We start from the raw sequence: 26,298 nt of genomic DNA, 5'->3' as shown, positions 1-26,298 counted from the left end.
TGTTCTCAACTGGCCTACCTGGTTAAATAAAGGTGAAATAAAAAGAATAAACTACCAGTCAGAGATCAAGGCAATTTAGCCAGAACAGATGAGCTGTGTTGGTGCCACTGTAAACGGTGAAGGGGATATACCTGGAAAGGTGCCGGAGGCTTATAGAAATCTGCTAAGCAGGTGTCTCCTGTCACTTTTGTTTTCTACCTTATTTGAAGGGGATTATGGGCCTACCTCTTTGTGCAGCACAACAGCAAATAACAGTTGATTGCCCTTGATATGTGAATGAATGTGTCTGTATGCTTTTTGTATACAGTAAAATCAAGCTGTTGGTGTTCTGGCAATGGTTTTGGTCTCGTGTTTATCAGGATGACGTTCATGTTTTTTCACTTTCACATAGTATTGCGCAAGTTCTACTCCTCCACTGTTGCGGTGCCTTTTTAGTTGTGCCATACCTTCCTGGGGGCCCTTCTGTTAGTGCGGTGTTGGCTCAGCTCTGTCTGGACTCTTTTCTCTGGCCACATCGGCTTTATATCCGTCGCGCGCGCTATGGTTGGAGTATGACCGCGCCGGCTCGTGCCTGTGCTGCTCCGTTCCAGCTCTGAGCGCTGCAAATCCCGAGCGCTAAGGAGCAGGGAAAGGAGTCATAATAGTTGTGGAGTCCAGTTTGTTGCTGTTGCAGGATATCCTTACAGCTCCTCGCATAGAAATTCCAGGGATTTGTTTCTGTCCCCCACCCCTCCTGCGACTGTCTTTTGCGCTGTGTATGTCGCACGTTCGCGGTGAGATCTGTTTTTGGCATTGACATTTGCTGGACATTTGATGCCACATTTTTTTTTTTACCGTTAACAACAGTTGTCATATGTTTCTGTGTTTTGAAAAGGTTTTTGAAAGACACATATTTCGGTGGGATAAGCACACAACGTTGGACTTGTGTTTGCTGTCGGACTAACGGTTTTGTAATGCACGAACGACGTGGAGGTTGACAAAAAGTTGAAGAATGAATTTCCACATAGTCCCGCAGTCAAAGTAACTGGATAGGTCTTCGAAAACCCTGCTATAAGACTGCCAGCGGAGCGATCTACCGACAGGACTGTACAAGAAGGGGTGGCTCATCTCGGATTTGTAGTTTGGATTTTACGCACCGTGACCCATAGACTTATTTATCCAAAACGGTTGAAATGAAAACCGGGACATTCAGATGTTTTAGTCAAAAATATTCTCCTCCATCCCATTAGTTGAATTAAAAGGTGCTATCGCGTGCCATCTCTCCCCACTTGACGTAGAACCGTGCATCGCCTATCATGCGCCGCTTCTTGGAGAAAATATGCTGCAAAATTGAGGGAAGTCAAGAAGCAGCATGACTTGCTCTTGGAATTCCCTTGAATCTCAATTTTCCTCTTATATAATATCTTGATGCTGTACATTTTTGGTTTACAAATATGATGAAATGGCAGCCCCGGAAGAAGGTGAGTGAAAATGATATGTTTTAGTTTTCTGTAATATACTTGTAGGCTATTAATAATGTCACCGGTACATTCTTTCCAAGTTGACCGGGGACTCGGTTTTAGAATGATAGGTTGGTTAGGTTACACGTACTGTGTACACGGCTTGTCGTTTTGGACAAAAGGCAATATATGCATTTTTATTTTGTCTCAGTATTGTAGCCTACTACTTTATGGCCACAAGATAGGCTATAGGGCCAATCAATGTTTGCATTTTAATTGTTCCTTTTGGATAGGCACTTGTATTAGTTTCTGGGCTCATGTTTGCTGATTCAACAGTGACCTTTGTTTCATTAGGTTATTGATAATAATTAAGAAATTGCAGTTTTCACAAACCTGTATATCCTATTGCTGGACAAGACTCGGGAGTGGGAGCGAATGTGAATAATTATGCTCGAGTGAATAAAATGAACTTGGAAACAGTCTGGAGATGAGTGACGGTGCGTGTACTGGTATGTCAAACGGTTCAATCGAGTGACATTTAATTGTCCGTAAAATGAATTAAACATCCTTTTAGTGCTCTACTCTATTTCCGTTGAAAATGTGTAGGTTATTTTACATTAATGTATAGCCCAGTTTCAGCCAGAAATAGGAAAGCAAATAGTCTTAAAGGTGATATAGACATCCCATAACATTGCGCATTCATTGCCCTTGAGAAATGTAAGTACAATCTCGTTGTATGTATATCCTTTATGCTACTGCCATCGATTTCTGTAGAAACCAACAGTTTGCAACCACGACCCTTTAGTGGCCTTCTTTACGAATTGACAAGTCAGGGACATCACTGAGGGATAATTAAGGCATTTTGAATTGACAAGTCAGGGACATCACTGAGGGATAATTAAGGCATTTTGAATTGACAAGTCAGGGACATCACTGAGGGATAATTAAGGCATTTTGAATTGACAAGTCAGGGACATCACTGAGGGATAATTAAGGCATTTTGAATTGACAAGTCAGGGACATCACTGAGGGATAATTAAGGCATTTTGAATTGACAAGTCAGGGACATCACTGAGGGATAATTAAGGCATTTTGAATTGACAAGTCAGGGACATCACTGAGGGATAATTAAGGCATTTTGAATTGACAAGTCAGGGACATCACTGAGGGATAATTAAGGCATTTTGAATTGACAAGTCAGGGACATCACTGAGGGATAATTAAGGCATTTTGAATTGACAAGTCAGGGACATCACTGAGGGATAATTAAGGCATTTTGAATTGACAAGTCAGGGACATCACTGAGGGATAATTAAGGCATTTTGAATTGACAAGTCAGGGACATCACTGAGGGATAATTAAGGCATTTTGAATTGACAAGTCAGGGACATCACTGAGGGATAATTAAGGCATTTTGAATTGACAAGTCAGGGACATCACTGAGGGATAATTAAGGCATTTTGAATTGACAAGTCAGGGACATCACTGAGGGATAATTAAGGCATTTTGAATTGACAAGTCAGGGACATCACTGAGGGATAATTAAGGCATTTTGAATTGACAAGTCAGGGACATCACTGAGGGATAATTAAGGCATTTTGAATTGACAAGTCAGGGACATCACTGAGGGATAATTAAGGCATTTTGAATTGACAAGTCAGGGACATCACTGAGGGATAATTAAGGCATTTTGAATTGACAAGTCAGGGACATCACTGAGGGATAATTAAGGCATTTTGAATTGACAAGTCAGGGACATCACTGAGGGATAATTAAGGCATTTTGAATTGACAAGTCAGGGACATCACTGAGGGATAATTAAGGCATTTTGAATTGACAAGTCAGGGACATCACTGAGGGATAATTAAGGCATTTTGAATTGACAAGTCAGGGACATCACTGAGGGATAATTAAGGCATTTTGAATTGACAAGTCAGGGACATCACTGAGGGATAATTAAGGCATTTTGAATTGACAAGTCAGGGACATCACTGAGGGATAATTAAGGCATTTTGAATTGACAAGTCAGGGACATCACTGAGGGATAATTAAGGCATTTTGAATTGACAAGTCAGGGACATCACTGAGGGATAATTAAGGCATTTTGAATTGACAAGTCAGGGACATCACTGAGGGATAATTAAGGCATTTTGAATTGACAAGTCAGGGACATCACTGAGGGATAATTAAGGCATTTTGAATTGACAAGTCAGGGACATCACTGAGGGATAATTAAGGCATTTTGAATTGACAAGTCAGGGACATCACTGAGGGATAATTAAGGCATTTTGAATTGACAAGTCAGGGACATCACTGAGGGATAATTAAGGCATTTTGAATTGACAAGTCAGGGACATCACTGAGGGATAATTAAGGCATTTTGAATTGACAAGTCAGGGACATCACTGAGGGATAATTAAGGCATTTTGAATTGACAAGTCAGGGACATCACTGAGGGATAATTAAGGCATTTTGAATTGACAAGTCAGGGACATCACTGAGGGATAATTAAGGCATTTTGAATTGACAAGTCAGGGACATCACTGAGGGATAATTAAGGCATTTTGAATTGACAAGTCAGGGACATCACTGAGGGATAATTAAGGCATTTTGAATTGACAAGTCAGGGACATCACTGAGGGATAATTAAGGCATTTTGAATTGACAAGTCAGGGACATCACTGAGGGATAATTAAGGCATTTTGAATTGACAAGTCAGGGACATCACTGAGGGATAATTAAGGCATTTTGAATTGACAAGTCAGGGACATCACTGAGGGATAATTAAGGCATTTTGAATTGACAAGTCAGGGACATCACTGAGGGATAATTAAGGCATTTTGAATTGACAAGTCAGGGACATCACTGAGGGATAATTAAGGCATTTTGAATTGACAAGTCAGGGACATCACTGAGGGATAATTAAGGCATTTTGAATTGACAAGTCAGGGACATCACTGAGGGATAATTAAGGCATTTTGAATTGACAAGTCAGGGACATCACTGAGGGATAATTAAGGCATTTTGAATTGACAAGTCAGGGACATCACTGAGGGATAATTAAGGCATTTTGAATTGACAAGTCAGGGACATCACTGAGGGATAATTAAGGCATTTTGAATTGACAAGTCAGGGACATCACTGAGGGATAATTAAGGCATTTTGAATTGACAAGTCAGGGACATCACTGAGGGATAATTAAGGCATTTTGTGTAGGATTTGCAGATAGCTGTGCGTCATCCCATCTAACTGTGAAATTGAGATTATAGAAAGTCGACAAAACATAACAGTATTTAAAGTTAAGCCAGCAACAATTAATCCCCTCTTTTGGAGGAAACTATAATATTTTCCTCTAAACTCTCTTCTATTGTTTTCCTTGAGAAACGTTCAAGTATTACCACATGGAAAAATATAGGCTTACATGCATCATCTGAAAAGCACGAAACCTCTCATGGGCAAAGGTGCAGCAGATATTACGCTTTCTTCCCACTAGGTGGCACTTGTCTATTGATATGAGAAATGACATACTCCCAGAATGTGTTGCATTTCGATAGTCAAAGTATCTTCCCTAATCTCATTTTGTTTATGCCAACTGACCCTTAACATTTGACCTACGGAAAGCAACAACGTTGATATGTCTTACTCATATCCCTAATTTTAGATCAGCAAAGGTGAGGGATTGGAGATGGATGAAAGGAGATAAGGAGATGAGGAGAGGAAGCCAATTTAGACTACTGAGACATACCCACAGCGTCGGCAAACTTGCTCTATCTGCTCATTGCTCAAATTCGGCTTTATCAGTCGTTTGTTCTGAATCATGTAATGGGAATAGTAATTAATGAGAATACTTTTGATCCTGAATAATTTACTGATGATGAAAAGAGAAATGTAAAAGAAAGGTTCTTATTATAGAATGATTACCACAGTAAAGAAAAGACCGGTGCATGTCATGAATCATTCCAGCAGCTGCGCTGCAGCTCTGCCAGAATCGTCCACGAGACCCCCCTCTGAGGATTAAAAGCCTTTACTCACAGCTGGAATTCAAACCCAGTCACACTGTAGGAAAGTTGCTCAACCTTAAAAGACCATAAGGGAGAATGTTGTCATTCATTTCCATTGAAGTTATTGATTCAATTAAGGCCTACATGTTGTTAAAGGCTGAATAAACTGGATTTCAAGTGTGGTGCCTCACAACAATGAACAAAGGTTATTACATGTTTGAAGTGTATTGAGTCATTTATATGCAATGCTATTTTGCACATCAATAGCTGACGCACGCATGCACACACACACACACAAACACACACACACACACACACACACACACACACACACACTAGCTTACTAACTCACTTTCCACGCAAAACTGCCTACACATAACGCTGACTGCACAATAAAAACATTCAGGTGTCTTTTCACACACTGTTTGGGCATGTGTGTGACATTGTCCCTTCATCCTGTCCTCTGGTATAGAGCCAAAGACATCTCCTGACTGTGCGCTCTGGCCTAGGCATGAGGCACTGCACAAAGCAGGCAGGAAGAACAATGGAGGCAAAGATACAGCCATTGTATTCCTCTCCTGTGGTTTCTGGAGACTACTTTCTTTTCTAAACCACTCCCAGACACACACAGACACAGCAATGGCTGAGCAGGTCCTTCAGTTCAGTATTCCTGCTCTCACTTATAATGTGTCTGTTTTTCAATCAGTCGTGTTGCTCCACTTGTAGTTTGATGGAGATCAATAGGAAAGCATAGGAGGATCATATCGACTCAGGCCAAGTGTCTGCCCTACCTCCTCATAATGGATTACATTAATAAGTTAAAAACTCCATATCTGCTCAGTGATGTTGGAGAGAGATTCCCTTGCTGTTGGCCCCTGATAGCATCTCTCCAAAAGGATGGAAAAGGTGAAAATTCCAGGTTTTTCAGTGGATTAGTAGGATCAGCTACCTTGCTGCTCCTCTGTGCCGTTTGAATGCACAGAACACCTGAGCCGATTAGAGAGCAGGCTCTATTACACTTTTGTAATTAAACAGAGTAGGAAACACGGGACTGGGGGGGGTGACTCCTACTCAAGGTTCAGACATAGTCAAGATAAGCCTGCCTGTTCAATAGTAATCAATCTTCGCTTAGCAGATAGCTTTGTTCACAGGCTTAACTGCCAATTGCACAGTGGGGATTTGAGCTATCAACTATCTAGATCTGACCGTTAGTCCAGTCACTGCCCCTAACAAGCCAGCTGATCCAGACACACTGTCCTCCCAGAATGACCATAGTCCTACAGAGCTGTGCCATTGGTATTACCCCAGCAGTGGGCGATGCTATAAGGAACACTGAAGGTGTGTCCTGACTGAGCCTGAGGTTGTGAGCCTGCAGTCCGTGGTGGTGGCCATGCTGCCGGTCGAGGACAAGCATGTGGAAATACAGACAGCACCTGTTCTGTGAAGAGGCTAATTCAATGAATCAGGCTGGAGCTGACATTGTGCCTCTAACCGCGGCACAACTGAATAAAGAAGTAGACCACAGGCAGTATCCTCACACAGAATGCAGCGCAGAGAAGGCAAAAGCAGTGTGAGTATTGTTTTTTCTATTTGTATGTGTGCAGCTCAGAACGGACCCCCCCCACCTGTAACCCCTCAGCTAGTCGTCACTCCTCCATGTGTCATTATCACCCACCACTATCTGTCTGTGTGGAAAGGCCTGACATCCTGTCAACATGCCTCTAGCTGGTCTCAGTTTACAGAACTGGTTTGCACGTTTGGAGTTCACTGCCAAGTTTATGTCAGTCTGAACCCGAGGATGGGGAAGTCTCTGTTTGTTTTTGTGGTCATCCCAGCGGTTCCTCTGGGTCTCTCTTATTTCACTTAAAGCACATTCACCTGTATGGCAGAGCCTTATGTCTGTATGTACAGTATGTGAGGAGAGCCTAGTTGTGGCCTAAGCCCTTATTATCTCCAGGGTCACTCCTTCATCTCTGACCTTGTTCGCCACATTTTGACTTGGGGGGGGAGTTTCTTATTCGGTGTTTTTCTTTTGATTCAGCATTATTTCCCTGTGACTCCTCCTGGCTGGCAGCAGCAGCAGCAGGCCAGCAGTTTGGAATAGATTTACGGCAGAGGAAAAGCCATCAGAATGTGAGGAGAGGAGAGGCTGGAGGACACGCATCTGAGGGGGAGAGGAGGGAGCAGGGAAACAAGAAGAACCTGCCCTGGTTGATTGTCAGCAGGCTGGGAGAAATTAGGAGAACGTTGGACAGAGATTGAGACACATCAGGGAACAAATGAATGCAAATGAATGCAAGATGCAAATGAATGCGAGATGGAAAAGGAGATGGATAGAGCGGGAGATTTCAGCAGAGATCTGGAGGATGTAGAGGAGGAGAGGAGATGGCATTACTGTAGAGCTGTAGACATTGATAGAATTGGAGATGGATTGAATAAGAGAAAGCCAGAGAAAGGAGATAGAGTGTGGGAATGGAATGAGAGAGATTGTGCAGGAGATAAAGATTTGGAGTTGAGGAGTGAGAGAGGGAGAGGGCCCCAGAGTGAAGCGGCAGGGACAATTCATGATAGGGAGTGATAGCACCTGCTGTTCCTGATGCTGCGCAGTATTTAAGACCCAGCATGCCTAGCGAAACGGGAAGCGGCTGCAGCGTGGCTATCTCAGCCCGCGCGGCCCATCCTCTGGGGGAAGGAGGAGGGCAGGAAGAGACCAGGGAAGGAGGGGAGGGATGGAGAGAGCGAAAGGACAGCAAACAACTCAGCACCAGCAGCTGAAATTTATGTGCTCTCCTTGCTCTGCTAATCCCACCCCCTCCCCATCTGGGGACCAGAGGACAGAGATGGAGGAGAGAGGCGATGGAGCTTCCCGGAGTGCAAGGCCTCCCTTGCTCTTATTGTGACGCAGTGGTCTGCAGTACTCATGAGCTGTAGGCTTATGTCAGCCTGGCCTGGCACACTGGGGAGGGAGACCACTGTCAAAATAAGAGTAACAATAGGAACAATGGTGACTGTGCCATTCTATTGTCATTAATCCTCATTCCTGCAACCTGCACACACAGAATCAATGTTTGTGCAGATGGATAACCTGATAGCTATCTAGAGGGGAACGGACAGATTGATATATGTGTTAAATGATACATGGATGTTTTTCTCTAAGCCTCAGAGAGCTAACTCAACACATGCCGTGTTTTTTTACGTACCCCCTGTACTACCCCTGTGCTACCCCTGTGCTCTGGGTTGGTGTCATTGGGTGTGTGTTTGGGTTTATTGAGGTCATTGTTCCAGGGGTGTGGTCTGGTGCGTTGTGGGTCCTGGAGGTGCCTGCCACTGGGTGGTTCTACAGGTAATATCGCCGGTTCAATTGGAGCAGGTTTCCCTGTGCTATGAGGTGGAAGAATCATATTGTGGGCCTCAGCCCCAGTATATTTAGTGGTTAAGCCCCTCCACTATGTGCAAGTATGCCGCTAACATACAGAGCAGCAGTATTTCGTAGGCTGTAGGAAAATCAGGCCATGATTGAGTGCTATCTACAGTCCAAGAGACACATCCATTTATCCTCAATGCGTTTCCCTGCGCATAGAATGAAAAACATGCATTCCTTTTTCTGTTTCACAACATTACTATCAACTCAGTGGCCAAAAACCCATTATGTACATTCCCCTATAACTCCGCTATGGAATGGCTCCCTGGCTCCGAACCAGCCCAGACTGAAGACGTTGCAGTTGTCACTGTCTCCGTCTAGGCCCAGACCCATGCCTGGTGCTGTGACAGAAACGCACGACTAGTGTGTTTTAAAGGCCTGTGATCTCGTCAGCAGAGAGATGTGTTGGAGAGCCGCTAATACCACCCTGCCTGACATATACGCCCCTAAAACCCACTAATTCCATCCCCTCAGAGATGGCAATTTTCCAGGAGTGTGTCCAGGGCTTAGCCAGAGCCTTTGTGGCCTGCTGATGTTTCATTCCTTAGAGAGCCAGTCTGAGGAGGGACCATGGTGGCCTGGCAGCTTCTCTTTGGGGGACTCCGGGATGGGGAAGGTCAGTCTCTCTGTAGAATGACTGTACCCTTCAGTCCTCTTGACCACTTTACACCCAGAAAGACACTCAACAGATTGACAAGTTTAAGCCCTCCTTGATCCAGAAGTGGGAGAGAGACTGAATTGAGGCCATGCATTTGACCTGTGACTTAAAGATTTTCGAGTAAGAGTCTCTGGCCCTGAAGATGATATGAATTTGATTAGTTTGACCCTGTGAGGAGAGAGAAAGAGAGAGAGGTAGCATGACAGAGACCCAGATGGTTTCAGCAGACTGTTCCTCCAGGGGTCAGAGAAGCAGCAGAGCTCTGAGCAGATTGTTTTAGTTTCCCTCAGCGTCACTCTCACCTAGCTGGCCCTCCACTCCTCCCCTCCTCTCCTCCCCTCCTCTGCCATGCTGAACCTGCTGAGGGCAGCCAGGGAGGGATTTTACTGCTGGCCGTAAAAAGCAGTAGGAAGGAAGGAGAAATGTACTGACCCAAGTCCACCGAGGTTTCCCCATCACCATCTCTCAGGGCTCGGTTTAGCTCCTGTTCCCTACCCCGTGGGCTCACCTTTATTTCTATGGGCTTTATACAGGATCATGTTAGGCATATGTTTATATTCGCTGAGATATGTGGGCCTAATGTAGAACTGACATTCCATTGCAGAAGATACGTTCTCTCCCAGCTCCTCTTCTGAGGGAGAGAAGAGACTTTATCCTGGGGCTCTTAACAAGGCAGACAGACAGGTAGAGACAAAGGAAATCAGAGACACACTAATGAGAGCTACAACACAACACCTCCTCTGCACATCTACTCACTCCACAATGTCTAATGATCTCATCCCTCATTATATATTTAACTCGATGTTCTATTACCTACTTATACTGCTGCGCTGTCTCTCTCCTCTCTGCCTCCTCTCCCTCTCCCTGCTGGATGCTTTGACAGCCCATTGACTTGTTTCTCCTCTTCTTTAGCATCCTTTCCTGGTTATTTAGGGCATTGTTATGTCATCGTTGCTGTTTTCATTGGTTTTAATATCATTACAGCACACATTCATAGACGTGCATACCACCTTCATTTCTTCCCCACCGTTCAGAACTGCAGCGAATTGCTTTGCCATATAGCCTCAGTGGGGCCATGAAATACGATGGGAAAGCAACACAGGATTTATCTATGTGTATATATATGAATGTGATGGCTGAATATGTTCATTCACTAATTTCCATTCTCATGTCTACACGTTCATGTATGACAAGTGTGTGTGTGTGTGCGTGTGTGTGTGTGTGCGTGTGTGTGTGTGTGCGTGTGTGTGTGTGTGTGTGTGCGTGCGTGTGTGTGCGTGCGTGCGTGTGTGTGTGCATTCTGTGTGTGCTGTGGCTGATTGTGTCCTGAATCTGGGCAATGATGGAGTAGAACAATGTACACAATATAATCTATGAAAGACAGCAACGTGGTATATTCCTCTCACCTAATTCTCCTCCACTCATCTCATTAGATATATATTCCTCTCATTCAAGGGTCTAAGGTCATATTAGAGCAAATATTGTTCTCTAGTTTGGAGAGGGTTCCAATTACCTCTGTGGAATCTCAAGCATTGGACCCACCCGCTTTGGGAGGCTAAATATAGCAAGTTGAAAGCTACTCACTCACAGATGTTCTGCAGTCACTCTGACAGTCAGCCAGACAATATGGAATGGCTGTTCTGTGGCGTGACTGTCTTCTATTGTTTTAGTTATGGCTGCATTAATAGCGGTGTAAAATGTTTTGGGCGCCTCATCCCCCTGCCACCTGTCTGGATGATCCACTCTGTGAAATCATCCTGAACTGAACATGTTTAGCACCACTATCTCTACCTTGTCTCCACAATAAAAAGTGTGTTGTCTCTACTCTTTCAAGCTGCTCCAATTGATGCTGTTAAAAGGAGACATAATTACTGTGTGGAACAAAAGAGCGTAACTTGGTTCACAACAGTTGGTGTAACACTTCAGGTGTGAAATTACTCACACGATTAACATTTGGGAGGGTAATGTAGCCCTCCCCATCGTCTAAATATGAACAAAGCCGTCTTTAGCTCCGCGTGGCAGTATGTCGGAGAGGGTGGTGAATGAAAGAGTGGTGGTATGTATACATGCTTTAACTTTACACGGCTAAGCACACGGTACTTTTGGAGAGTCTGTCTAAAGCATCTGTTAACTCTTTATGGGAGAAGCCCTGGTCTCTGGGCCATCCCACAAACAGAACGTTGTATTCATGTTAGAGAAAGGCTTAATGCAGTTAGTGTATGAAGCGGTGACACTGGAAGATGATGTCAGGGATAAGGAAGAGGGTCAGAGGTCCAGACCCTGACGGTGACTGTGATTGATGAGGTTGGTGTGAAACTGATACTGTGATGGGCTGAGGCCTTTCTTCCTGTTTGTCAGTGCAGTTTTACAACAGCGCCCAGGGGACATTAGAATCTTTACAGAACAATGCTGACTGGCATTCCCAGCTCTTTGAGGTACTGTATGGTATGTTGTTAATCAGTGTCTCAGTCTGTGGAGTTGTCACCGTGCACGGCTGCACCTGTGGCCAACGGGCTCCGACTGGCACCAGCTGTCCCTCCCTGGCTGTCCCTGGCTGCATGGCCCAGATGGGCCTGTCCACCTGGTACCTCTGGCTCCCAGAGAGGAAACTGATCTGGACCTTACATAACCACTGACGTCAAACCTCCAGAAAGATAGTGACGTTAATTGAAGTGACTATAAAACCTGTTGTAATGTATTATTATCTGTACTTCTTCTCCTGTCATACGGTAGCTTACTGTATGAACACATATGAGGTTTTAAATAGAAAGGCACTGACTGTAGTTTACTGGAGCTGATGAGATTCCAGCCAATAAATCCGTTTCCCTCCTCCCTCCTCCCTTTGCCTGTCCGTCCGTCTGCCTGTCTGTCGGGCTAATAGAGAAGGGCTTCAGGCAGTGAGGCCTGAGAGGAGGGCTGCGGTGACGACGGTGACTACGGTGGCAGCGCTGCCTGCCTGAAACTCACAGCATAGTCTGGGGAATGTCCTTGGCTATAGCTCTCCACTGACTCAACTAGCAGGCTAGGTTTGTTTGTTAGATGAGAGGAAAGCTCCCCACAGCTTGTTTTTGAGGTGAAAGTAGAGGTGGAGCAACTGTTTTAAAATCACACCAGTGCTGCATGAAGTAATGTACTCCTAGTCTGAGGGGAACCTTATTTGATCTGCTAATCCTACTTGTTGCTACTCTTTTGACAATGCAGGATGTTTGTTTTGTGTGTGTGTGTTGGGGGGGGGGGCTTTGGAACCCAGCCTAATTTGGTAACTGGCTGGTGTCTGTCTCTGTGATACCACTGCTAATCAGATGATTGGGCGTGTGTTCAGTCAGACTCTGTATCCGCAGCCAGAGCCATATAGACTACACCAGGAAACTGTAGTTCTTCTCTCACCCTTTTGAGAGGATTGTGGCATCAAATGCTGAAACAAAGAGTGAATTACTCTAATATCCTGACACACATCACAACACCAAGCCCCTGCATGACCTTTACTTAGTGCTGAGCGATTCATGATTTTTAAAATCTGTTCGGTTTCAGTTCGTAAAAAACAACAACTTTTATATGTTAAATGCATTATGAAACATGAGCTTTTTCATTGAAATTCCAAAGCCAAATATTGAGAACATTCAATTGCCATAACTTTGAAAACATTCCATTCTCTAACAACTCAGAATAAAGCAATTAATAAGAGCCCTGTTAAAATGTGGTTAATTGCTCAGCACTACCTTTTCCCATCCCTGTTCTTCATAACTGATAGTGTGTATAGCAGCTGCTGTCCGATCCTATCTCTCAGCGTCGTGGTCTGACTGGGAAATATTCACCAGTCTGACATGTCATCTCTGGCTCTGTTTGATTGAAAGATTTTGTCACTTTCTTATTCATTCATGCAGTGTGAGAAATGGAAAATGACTTGACATTTGAAATGGATTTCCAATCAAAGTAAGAGACAAATGTAATGGATGGTTGATTGAATTGTCTGCGTGATGTCTGAGTGGCTCTGTTACGGAACAAGGTTGGAATCATTTTTCTACTTCAGTAGCGCCAACAAAAAACAGCGTCTACAAGACAAATATACTGCCAGTAAAGCAATTGGTCAGTGTCACATACAGAGTGTGATACTGACCTACCAAGCCCCCCTCCACTCCCTTCCCCCACATGTCAGTTTGCTGTAGGGAGTCTGCCTTCTGAACCAGTGTGTGACAGACAGACAGACAGACAGACAGGTTGGCAGATAGCGTAGACTGGCGCGTGGCAGATGACACTGGTTCAGAGCAGCATCTTTGTCTGTTATCAGAGGAGTGTTTCCCCACGTCCGGAAAAAATACTCTTTCAATTCCGTGTTCTCATTTCCTGTGCTGATGGAAGCTGTCTCCTCGCCTCGGCAGAGCAACTGCCTCTCTCTTCTCAAAAAATGTTTTTTCCGCCTTTCATCGCCGTGCGTATTCCGTATGTTCTGCTTTGCTCATTAGCTATGGATGCGCCCACTTACTCCTCTCAGTCAATGCATGTCTTAAGTGCTTTCCTGTTTGGGAAATTAGCGCCAAATGATCTTATTTGAGTGCCCAGCATCTCTTAGTTGGTATGATGGTGAGCCCCAGGGATTTGTGAGAGGATCCAGATTGGAGGTTGTTTCAGAGAGCTGAGGGGAGGGGGGGGGGGATTATGAAACCTGATTAGAATATCGTTTGAGTTAATTAACTTGTTTTTTTCCCCCCTTTTCATCCATCTACTTGTAATCTAATTACAGATGCTGGTTTTCCAGTTCCTATCAAATGAAAATGTAACTGGTCCCCAGGGAGGAAGGGGGGTCCCCACCCTCCTCCAACCCTACTCCTCAAGCTTTACTGAGGAGCTAACAGATGTGGATATCAAAGCGATCAGGGCATCAAGTGAGTCTGAGCCTTTGTCTCAGTTGTTCTGCTGAACCCTGTCTCTACCAAGGACTGCCCTGGAACTGGCACCGCGCTGTAGACTGGTGTCTGTTGGGGACAGTATGAAGACGTGCTGTAGTAGATCCAGTGTCTCGGTTATACCTCTCAGAGTTTAGCTATGCACAGTGCCCTTTGACCTCCTTTTTTTAGTGTCTAAATCTTTGTAGCGTTCCTACCATAAATTCATCTAAAATGCATGGACATGCAAAGTTGTGTTTTCAGTAAAGTGAAAGTGAAAGCAGCATCATGATTACATACACAGAGTAAAACAGAGATATGGCAATATGCTAGTAAATGGTGGGTTCTGCAGCATTTCAACAAGGGATCGCAGACATAATGATGAACAGATGGTACAGGCCTACCTCTTCTGCTCTCTCTATCAGGCCGCACTCTCTATCTTTTGTTCTGTCAACTTTCTTCAAACAACTTTTTTCTTTCACAGACCTCTCTCACACTTGTAAAGTGCAGATTTATTTTTGCTGACAAAACCCTTTAGTTTCAGGTTGTTGAATATCTGAGCAGCTCTTGTCATTGTAAGTTATTGGAGGAGATCAAGTTGCCCACTTCAACCCCCATCTGTCTCTCGATTAAACACCAGTTAGAGGCAGAAAATGCAATTCAAGCATTTCTGTCTGCCTTTGGCGATGGCCCTCAGATCAACATTTCCGCCCTGTCGGCCCGTCTCTCATTTCTTCCTGTCTTTTTCTCTCCCTGCCTCTCATCTCTCTCACTCTACCTCTCCATGTCTGTCCTGCTCTCCTTCTCCCTATGTCTCAGAGGAAGATACACCCTTCAGCTGGGAATCTGCACATTTCTCACATTTTACTTCAAAATGTTCTCACATTCAGCGATGGAGGAGGAAGAACCTGCCAGCCCAGCACATTGATCGAATATTGAATTCATTAGCCTGCTCCGGTCTAGTTCCGAGTCCTTTTCTATTTCCAAATGGTTCAATGTTGGCGTCCTCGTACATAGCGCTGCATTTCACCATTAGCACATCAAAGCAAGCACAGGAGAACCTTGGACCGTGATAATGAAATAGAACAGGCTAACAGACATCTAACAAGACATTTTACAGCTCAGCATGCCTAGTTGTTTCCAATGAAAAAATTTGAGGACTTTTCCATTATTTCTAGAATGTGTAAGTCTGTAAAAGCATAACATTAGATATCCATGGGGCATAAAATTAATAGTGAGACCTCTACAAAAAATGTCAAAGGATATTTTCAAACTAAACCCACCATTAGCTAGCTTCCTGTTTGACATACACAGGTTAATGCTTCATAAAAAGTCACCTCGTGTGGAATTGGTATGTCCAGCCTCACATTAATCCAGCTTTGAAGTCTTAAATCTTTTATTCTTAACTACGGATTAAGGATGAATTTCTGACATCATTTTGATACATACACATAATGTAGACATAAAGGCCTTTGTATGATTATCACAAAGCGTTTCGCTGTTGCTACAGTCTTGATGAGATGGTGCCTTTACGCTTGGAACGCCTCCCCCTCCCCATTTTCACCCTTTAACATTTTTGGGAGATTACAGGCAAGAGTTCCCCAGCGTATCAGACAATTACTGTTATATCTCTGTCCCGTTTTAGACACCGCTCCCTCTGTCTACAACCCCTCCCCTGGAAGAAATGACCGCACCCTCTTCTCAGCAGCCCAATTTGTCAAGATCACTCCGTCAGATTGCTGTCGTTTTGAGAAGAGGGGTAGTAACTGCTTTTAGAGAGTATAATGATAGCAGGGGGTGAAAAGGTAAAATGCAGATGATCTGTAATCTCTTTTGAGGAGTCGTGCCTCTTTTCTTCTCCTCTCCTTATCCTGTGATCTCATTTGCTCCCCTCCTTTCTCGAGGTCTTTTTAAGGTCACTTTCACCCTCTCATTTTGTCTCTCCCTCAGTCCCTCCCCTCACTCCGCTCTTTCTCACTCTAAATATTTTTCTTCCCTCGCTACAGTATTTCTCTCTTCTCTCACTCTGTCTCCCCCTCTCTTTCACTCTCTTTGCCCTCTTTCCTCTCTTCTGTCTCTCTCTTTCAGTCCCTCCATCCCTCTCCTCAGCTGCTGGTTCCTTTCATGTGTTGGACGGACAGTCGGCACAGAGCCGACCCCATGTAAATATGTAGGCTAATCTGGGCTTTCATTAGTTTGTGTACATGAATATTGCATGACTGGCTCTCCTGTGCTGGGCCAGATTAGTTCGCACTCTTATCCCCTGGTTAATTGAAAACCATTATAGCTGACTGCAGTCAGGAATGGCGCTTCACAAAGCTCTTTTCTCAGGCCCTGGCGAGGGTAGGCGAGGCAGCTCTGATTCCTCTCCCCCGGCTCAAAGCCCTTTTTTCAAATGGACACCAATCAAAAGGCTCTCTTCTGGGAGAGAGTGAGTAGCATGGGGAAATGAGGTTAAGTGTATAGACGAACCGACCTTCAACGTTGTAAAGTCCTCCATATCAGAAAGTGACAAGCCGGGCGTGTGAGAAAGGAGAGGGCATGGTGGGACGATGTGTAATTGTACTGGGATAGCAGTGAATAGACAGGGCATTTAGAGGTTCATCCAGACTGCCTTCTAAAGCAGGGGTACTGCAGGGGGTCCACAAATATTACAATATTTTTATGAATATCGCTAGGAACAACAGAATAAACACATTTTGAATTACATAACTACAGTAGAAAAGAGGAGAATATCTTCTTTCTAATGATGTCAACATTATTTCTCAAGTAATATTAAGTAAATTACTCTCATTGGAGCCAATTACACTCACTGGAGTATCTGACATAGGCTTTGAAAAAGCACCAACAAAAGGCTACTAGTGCGGCAAGTGCCGCTGGCTGCTGGTAAGCTTTCTTGACTTGGATATGAATTTTTCCCAGCTGCTCTAAGCAAAAATGTGTTTAGAGTTACCTTTGTAGCTAATAGCTTCTACCCCCAAGTAGGGCTGTGACTGTCTTGGAATTTGAGGTTACGGTAATTGGCCAGGCCATTGTACACGGTCACCAACATAACTGTTCAATTTTGTTTGTACACTTGTTTACATGGATATCCTTCTTAATAAAAACCTATTTGAAACAAGCCACTGCGCTTCGTTATTATCATGCTATTTCATTATACAAATGAAGAAATGCCAGGTTGGAGAGGATCTGTCGCATTTTCGTATTGACACAATATTAACGGAGTCAAAATAAAGACATGTCTACCTGCATATACAAACACTCTATACAGATCCCATTCCAATGCACAAAACCATTCAAACGAAGTCCAATGGGTTTTCTCCCACTTTTCCCAAAATATTTGCTGCTGTGGTCATTCGATGTCATTGCCATATGTTCTTCATAGAGAGGACGCCATAATGAGAGAAATAATGTAGCCTAAGCTACTGACAACAGGCCTTTTACAAGATTACATCATGACAGAAGCGTTTTGATTCTTATTAAATAGATGGTGTCACGCCCTGACCATAGAGAGCCCTTGGTTCTCTATGGTGTTGTAGGTCAGGGCGTGACTAGTGGTTGTTCTAATCTTTTCATCTCTATGTTGGTGCTCTTGGTATGGTTCCCAATTAGAGGCAGCTGATGTTCATTGTCTCTAATTGGGGATCATACTTAAGGAGTCTCTGTTCCCACCTGCTTTGTGGGATATTGTTTTGTGTATGTGCATGTAGCACCACTACTTTCACGTTTCCTTGTTGGTTTATTGTTTTGTAGAAGTTTCACTGTTTATTAAAAGATGTGGAACTCTAATCACGCTGGGCCTTGGTCCGTCTCTCATCACGAACGTGACAGATGGAGTCCAGACAGACTACTTTATGAAACTTTATGTATGGACATATAGGCCTATAGAGAGAATAAGCGAACTCACACGTAAAAGCACCCGTCAATCAAAGCTACCAGCATACACGACATGACCAAAAGTATGTGGACACTTGCTAGTCGAACATCTCATTACATAATCATGGGCATTAATATGGAGTTGGTCCCCCCGTTTCTGTTATAACCGCCTCCCCTCTTCTGGGAAGGCTTTCCACTAGATGTTGGTGGCAGCGTAGCCTAGTGGTTAGAGCGTTGGACTTGTAACCGAAAGGTTGCAAGTTTGAATCCCTAAGCTGATGGTGAGGTGTGATTCATCACTCCATCTTGGCATTGCGCATGTTGATCTTAGGCTTGTGTGCGGGTGCTCGGCCATGGAAACCCATTTCATGAAGCTCTTGACGAACAGTTATTGTGCTGACGTTGCTTCCAGTTTAGAACTCAGTAGTGAGTCTTGCAACCGAGTACAGACACTTCAGCGCTCGGCAGTCCCATTCTGTGAGCTTGTGTGGCCTACCACTTCACGGCTGAGCCGTTGCTGCGCCAAGACGTTTCCACTTCACATTAACAACACTTACAGTTGACTGGGGCAGCTCTAGCAGCGCGGAAATTTGATGAACTGGCTTATTGGAAAGGTAGCATCTTATGATGGTGCCATGTTGAAAGTCACTGAGCTCTTCAGGAAGGCCATTCTACTGACAATGTTTGTCTATGGAGATTGCATGGCTGTGTGCTCAATTGTATACACCTGTCAGCAATGGGTGTGGCTGAAATAGCCGAAGTCAGACACAGGAGCAAATATTTGTCCTTTCCTTAAAACGTATTAAAAAGCCTACCTTAGACTTTCTGAAAGTAGGCTATAAGATAATGAGTTGACGAGGAAAATATGCAATAGAATGAAGATGAAATTGACAATTATTAAAATAGAAACAAATACACACAACATGTCCATAGCCTATTTATCAGTGACACTGATTATCAAGGAGGAGAGTGTTGGAAAGATTTTAATAATATTGTGAGGACCTACACAAACAGAAAAATAAACGCAACATGTAAAGTGTTGGTCCCATGTTTCATGAGCTGAAATAAAAAATCCCAGAAATGTTCCATATGCACAAATGATTTCTCTCAAATTTTGTGCACAAATGTACATCCCTGTTAGTGAGCATTTCTCCTTTGCCAAGATAATCCATCCACCTGACAGTTGTGTCAAGAAGCTGATTAAACAGCATGATCATTGCACAGGTGCACCTTGTGCTGGGGTCAATAAAAGGCCACTTTAAAATGCAGTTTTGTCACACAACACAATGCAATTGGCACGCTGACTGCAGGAATGTCCACCAGAGCTGTTGCCAGAGAATTGAATGTAAATTTTCTCTACCATAAGCTGCGTCCAACGTTGTTTTAGAGAATTTGGCAGTAAGTCTAACTGGCCTCACAACCGCAGACCACGTGTAACCACGCCAGCCTAGGACCTCCACAAACAGCTTCTTCACCTGCGGGATTGGGGGGTGCTGAGGAGTATTTCTGTTTGTAATAAAGCCCTTTTGTGGGAAAAAGTAATTCTGATTGGCTGGGCCAGGCTCCCGAGTGGGTGGGTCTGGCTGCGAAGTGGATGGGCCTATGCCCTCCCAGTTCCAGCCATGGCTGCACCCCTGCTTAGTCATGTGAAATCCATAGATTAGGGCCTAATGAATTTATTTGAATTGACTGATTTCCTTATATGAACTGTAACTCAGTAAAATCTTTGAATTGAAATTGTTGCGTGTTGCATTTATATTTTTGTTCAGTATATGTGACAGACCGGCTCGATTCATTCTTATGTAGCAAAATTTGAAATTGTGTTTTTTTGCATTGGATAAAAGTAAAGACTTGTATAGAAAATTGTATATCATACACTACAGTTGAGGAACAATGGGAAAGTAATTCTGCTTTGAAAGTTGATAAACTTGTAACCCCACTTTTGAGAAAATAGCCCTTGAATGTTTTGTTACACCTACTGGAGAGCTCTTTTTTGTCTACACCCATTCAGCATCATGAACATTCTATTGTCGTCCGACATCAAACTTGTTGTTTCACATATTCCTGAAGACATTTCTGCCAAAAATGAATTTAGATTAAAAAAAAAAAAATAATGCGTTCACATGCCTTTCCTGTGAAGTAGTGACGTGTGACATACGCCTAGTTTCCTGAAACGAGTCACATATTATAATTCGAATGGATCTAAAAAATAATATAAAAAAACTGACTTTGTTGACTTACTGTGTAAGGTGAAGGAAACAATTACTGAGAAGCCCAGCTGGGCACTTTTCTACATTTGACATTTGCGAGAAGCAGGCCAGATATTTCTGTAAGTGCTCCGTCAACATTAACAGGACAGAGAAACCAGACACAATGTTATTGCTCACATGGAGCGCGTAATAAAAAACGTGTTTCTCACAAGTGTAGCAGGTTATGAGCTCTGCAAACAACGTTTTCACTCCGAGAATGAGAACGGTAAATTGCTGTAATTAGTACACACATTAACAGAAATTAATGTAACCAAATGACAGAGATTAACGGTAAATTGCCTATTTTTACAAATGGTAGGCTACCACATGGGCATTCATAAAAGTGCATTACAGGCCGACACTGTATAGCCTTGTCTACTATTGTACTTTAGTGGGATAGGAAGGTACCAATTTTTTTGGTCTCGTCTAGGGCGGCATATCATCCAGGACCGGGCCTGATCAGCAATGATTAGTCTATACAGTAAGAAAATATTCCGTATCAAACTATACCATGCCAGGTTGGAGAGGATTAGCACATTGTCCATTTGACACAAGATTAGTGAATTAGGTTGTAGGCCTCAGATCCAGAACAACCTTGTCGACATAATTGATGAATAGACCAGACACAGCCAACCTTTTTTAAAGAAAACCAATTCATTTATTTACTAGCAAGCAATGAAAATGTGCATTTGTATAAAAGAAAGTCCACGCATGATTTCTTTTTACTGAAGTGCCTTAGCCTATAGCGCTCTAGACCCCTGCACATCTAGCAGATTAGCTGTTCCGGCATCAAAAAACACTTTGAAGAGGAGATGCAGAACGTTTAATAGACAGACTAAGTTAGCAAAACAATTGCTTATAATCGTTAGTAAACACTCCCACTATTAGGTCAAGTTTATCTACATGAAAATAAAGTCAATATATCTATATATTGTTTTTTTCATCCTAAAATGAATGTAGGCCATAACCGTCAGTTACACGGTTATTCAGTTACCGTCACAGTATACAGTATATCTCGATTCTCTAAATAAGCTTTGTTGCACAATTAAAGGTCAAAACACTGGCATGTCAAATTATATCTAGGCTAAATATAAGCCTTCCACAACCATACGACCCACTAATCGTTTCATTATTTTATCAAAATAGTTTTACCAGATTTTTTGCAATAACCACTGATCTGGCTTTCAAGTCTGTCTATGGAAATGCATTAATGCAGGCATTATAGAAAATGAACACAGGTCTCTAAAAACATTATCTCAAGCACAAGCCCATGTGCTAGGGAGTAGCCAGCAAATCTTTATATTTAAAGAGCCAACTTGGATCTATTTGCTTGCTAACAAAGTATAACAGTTGAACTGTTATGAATGCACCCTCCTGTCCATCTCCAACTGTTTGAACAACATAGCCACTATGTTAAGATGTTGAAATCAAGTGACCTACCTGGATAAGAAGATGCTTACTTCTCAGAATGAGAACAGGTTTCCAATTCCTTATATAAATGCGTGTTTTTATGCTTATTGCACATTTTATAAAACACAGACTAGACAGCTAGCACATGACAGTCTGCGGCTAAAATGCTGCTAGCGGTACAGGGTACCGCAATGCGGCATGCGACAGAAACTGAGCATGAATTTTCCACAATCATGTTCATTGATACTCTCGTTTTAGTAGGATCTCTTTGTTCTCCATTTTGGGAGTGTTAAGTTCTTGCAGTAAAATAATATCTCTAAGCGTTTCAGTGTCCTTATGACCGATTCTGTTTGACCAAAACTCTAATCTAAATAGCGAGTTTAAACAGTCGTCACTAACACAACCACAAAGTCATAAAGCCCGCGTATTTCTACAATTTCTCTTCTTAAAATGGGATTTTAAATCTAACCCTAACCTTAATCACATTTCTAAACTTATGACTAACCCTAACCTTAAATTACGACCAAAAAGCATATTTTTGATTGCATGAATTTTGACAATATAGCCAATTCTGACTTTGTGGCTGTGGTAACTAGTGGAAACTAGTTTAAACTGCTTGTCGTCAGAGAGGAAGAAGTTATCTTTCGTCATTGTTGTTGTGAGTGGCAGGGGGAGGAGCTTGGTATCTGTGTGCTAGTGGGAAGGTGCACAGTGCACACAACACAGAAGGATTTAAGGAGAGGAAACCAAAAACACATAGAACGTTTATAAAAACATTGCGCTAAAACAAATTCAGAAGAATCAAATTAATTTGATATATCGCCCAGCCCTACTTGTCACTTTATACCTACCTATATGTACATATCGACTTCAATTACTTTGTACCCCAGCACATCGACTCGGTACTGGTACCCCGTGTATATAGCCAAGTTATCCTTACTTGTATTTATTCCTTGTGTTATTATTTTTCTATTATTTCAACAAAAACAAAATCTGCATTGTTGGGAAGGGCCGTAAGTAAGCATTTCACTGTTAGTTTACACCTGTTGTTTACAAAGCATGTGACACTTCCTCTCAAAATAAGTCTACCAAATCTATTCATTTTAAAATGTTGATTACTTGTCCTTGCCATTATCATTCAGCTGATGCTACGTTTTTTTTTTGCTAACGTACAATGGGGTCCCTGGGTCGCCGGTTTGCCTGGGAGGGGGTTCCTGAGCAAGAAAAGGTTGAAGACCCCTGTTCTAAAGGGTTGTGAAGGGTTTGGAGATGAAGGCTAGGTGATGGCTAGGTGAAGGCTAGGAGATGGCTAGGTAAAGGCTAGGTGATGGCTAGGTGATGGCTAGGTGATGGCTAGGTGAAGGCTAGGTGATGGCTAGGTGAAGGCTAGGTGATGGCTAGGTGATGGCTAGGTGAAGGCTAGGTGATGGTTAGGTGAAGGCTAGGTGAAGGCTAGGTGATGGCTAGGTGAAGGCTAGGAGATGGCTAGGTGATGGCTAGGTGAAGGCTAGGTGATGGCTAGGTGAAGGCTAGGTGATGGCTAGGTGAAGGCTAGGTGATGGCTAGGTGAAGGCTAGGTAAAGGCTAGGGGATGGCTAGGTGAAGGCTAGGTGATGGCTAGGTGAAGGCTAGGTGATGGCTAGGTGAAGGCTAGGTGATGGCTAGGTGAAGGCTAGGTGATGGCTAGGTGAAGGCTAGGTAAAGGCTAGGGGATGGCTAGGTGAAGGCTAGGAGATGGCTAGGTGATGGCTAGGTGATGGCTAGGTGAAGGCTAGGTGATGGCTAGGTGAAGGCTAGGTGATGGCTAGGTGAAGGCTAGGTGATGGTTAGGTGATGGCTAGGTGATGGCTAGGTGAAGGCTAGGTGATGGCTAGGTGATGGCTAGGTGAAGGCTAGGTGATGGCTAGGTGATGGCTAGGTGAAGGCTAGATGATGGCTAGGTGATGGCTAGGTGAAGGCTAGGTGATGGCTAGGTGATGGCTAGGTGATGTCAGGAATAGGAAGAACTCCCTAACTTGTATGGGTCAGAGATCCTGTTGTCTGGTAATGAGGACAAACAACAAATACAGTATACACACACACACACACACACACACATTCTACCAATTCTACACACTCTCTTCCCTTACTTCTTCTTTCAGAAACCCTTGACGTTGGTTGGAGTTGCCGAGACAGCTGGGTGGGGCGGGAACAATCAAAACAGTTTGGATACGAAGACAATCTCAAGGAAGAATTGTATAATTTTATGCTTCATTTTCTCCTCATCTCTAAAATAGTCTCTGTGGGGGACTATTTAAAGGGCCTTGCCGTGTCTATCAGATTCAGGGCTGTTGCTGAGGAATATGTGGGGTTGAGCAGCGTGTATCGGCGCGCACTGGAAATAAGCCCCTCGATATTGCCTCTGGACACATTCACCCTATCAAGCAGCTAATTTTATGCAGACCTCATCATGGATGAGGAATATAGAGAGAAAGACAGAGAGAGATGTTATCTCGGGGATGGTACGGAAATACCATCCTACTGTTTACTGCCCCTCTCTCCTTTTTTCTCTCTCTTTCTCTATCTCTCTTTCTCTCTCCCTTTCTCGCTCTCTCATGCCTTCCTATTTCCCTGTGCTGGGAGCTGTATGTGAGGGGTTTACGTTGTAGCTGAGATGGGTGTATAAGTGTTTCACACGGGGTGTCATCACCAGAGTCTATACTCCATTTTAGGCACGTCCACTCCCTCTGCCTTCCCAACATTTCCAACCTTTCTCAGGCTAACATTTCTCTTCAAAAGGTAGAGTAAAAAACAAGTTTTCCTCTTGCACACACAAACATACTCCTCCACCCCACTCCTCCACCCCACTCCTCCACCCCACTCCCCCCCTTTGGCCTGTTTCCCCTTTCTCTTCGCTCTCCAGTCCAACACATTGACTTGTGATGCTGCCAGGCTCCATAGCAGGCCTGCTTGAATGAGAATGAGCTGTGTAGTGGCCCTGTGTCAGAGTGCAGCCGATTGAACATTAGGCAGAATGGTCCAGCACGTGTTTGCTGATTGTTTTATTTAAATCAGCATCGGCGCAGTGGCCCCGGGGCGAGGGGCGAGGGGGAATCTCTTCAAAGGACACCTGCACTATTAACCCTGCACGAGCGCACGTGTGTGTGCTTGTGTGTGAGAGAGAGCTTGTTTATGTGTGTGTGATTAATGCCTGACAGAAATCCAGTGGCTCTGCATACTCTTTTGCATTCTGTGTGTGTCTGTGTGTGTGTGTGATGGTGATGGTGTTTGAGAGGAACAAAAGGAGAGATCAATGAATCTCTTGCAGCCTTCCTTGGCTAGATTTTAAGATGAGAACAATGTATGTTTGTATTCTTTGTCATTGTTTGTATTCTTTGTCATTGCTGTTTTAAAAACACCTTTAAACATCTTTCTATTTAAGCCTAGCTAGTTTTTGGATCAATATGTATTTGTGTGTGTGTGTGTGTGTGTGTGTCTGTGTCTGTGTCTGTGTGTGTTTATGTATTGGTGTGTGTGTGTGTGACTTATTGCAGGGTCTCTGAACATGGGTGGATGGACTTGGTACTTTATCACTCTACTGAACCATTCTTAACCCAGTCACGTCCCGCCCTGTCACTGCACAGGGTCAGCTCCAATATCTGTGTGTGTGTGTGTGTGTGTGTGTGTGTGTGTGTGTGTGTGTGTGTGTGTGTGTGTGTGTGTGTGTGTGTGTGTGTGTGTGTGTGTGTGTGTGTGTGTGTGTGTGTGTGTGTGGTGTGTGTGTTTGAGCATGCCACAACTTGAGGCTATCGACCACACACTGAACATCACAAAGACACAGAAACATGCAGATAGACAAACACATACACACTTTGAACGATAAGGCATTTAGCAAAATGTCCAATCAATCAAATTTCAATCAAATGTATTTATAAAGCCCTTCTTACATCAGCTGATGTCACAAAGTGCTGTACAGAAACCCAGCCTAAAACCCCAAACAGCAAGCAATGCAGATATAGAAACCCCCTTATACACAGAATACACAGTGTCACTGCTCCCCCCCTCTCTCACTCTCTCTGTGTGCCTCTCGCTCTGTCTCCCTGTCTGTCTCTCTCTGTCTCTCTGTCCAGCCTACCTCCCTCCCTCCCTCCCCTCTCTTCTCTCTGTCCTTGGCAGTGTTGTGTGTACTGACAATGCTGTCTGGTTAGGTGGGCTGTCCTGTTTTAAACCCCACACTGGATCCATGACTGATGGGATTCACTAGCCCTCCCATCCCTGGCTCCACTGTGTGTGTGTGTGTGTGTGTGTGTGTGTGTGTGTGTGTGTGTGTGTGTGTGTGTGTGTGTGTGTGTGTATTTGTGTATGTGTAGGTGTGCGTGTTT

General features: G+C 43.7%; 1 protein-coding gene across 1 annotated transcript in view; it reads left to right on the top strand.

Moving 5' to 3' along the window:
- The first annotated feature begins 603 nt into the window (after positions 1-603).
- LOC115199591 (tetratricopeptide repeat protein 28) overlaps positions 604-26,298 on the top strand; it is a 225,624-nt gene continuing 199,929 nt past the window's right edge. Inside the window, exon 1 of the mRNA XM_029761921.1 lies at positions 604-1,460. Coding sequence (XP_029617781.1) covers positions 1,434-1,460 — 27 coding nt within the window. The 5' untranslated portion in view covers positions 604-1,433. The remainder of the gene's footprint in view (positions 1,461-26,298) is intronic.

The sequence above is a fragment of the Salmo trutta genome, chromosome 9 (genome assembly GCF_901001165.1).
Source record: "Salmo trutta chromosome 9, fSalTru1.1, whole genome shotgun sequence".
Lineage (NCBI taxonomy): Eukaryota > Metazoa > Chordata > Actinopteri > Salmoniformes > Salmonidae > Salmo > Salmo trutta.
The sequence above is the reverse complement of the archived record's forward strand: the minus strand, read 5'-3'. Positions and strand labels throughout refer to the sequence as shown.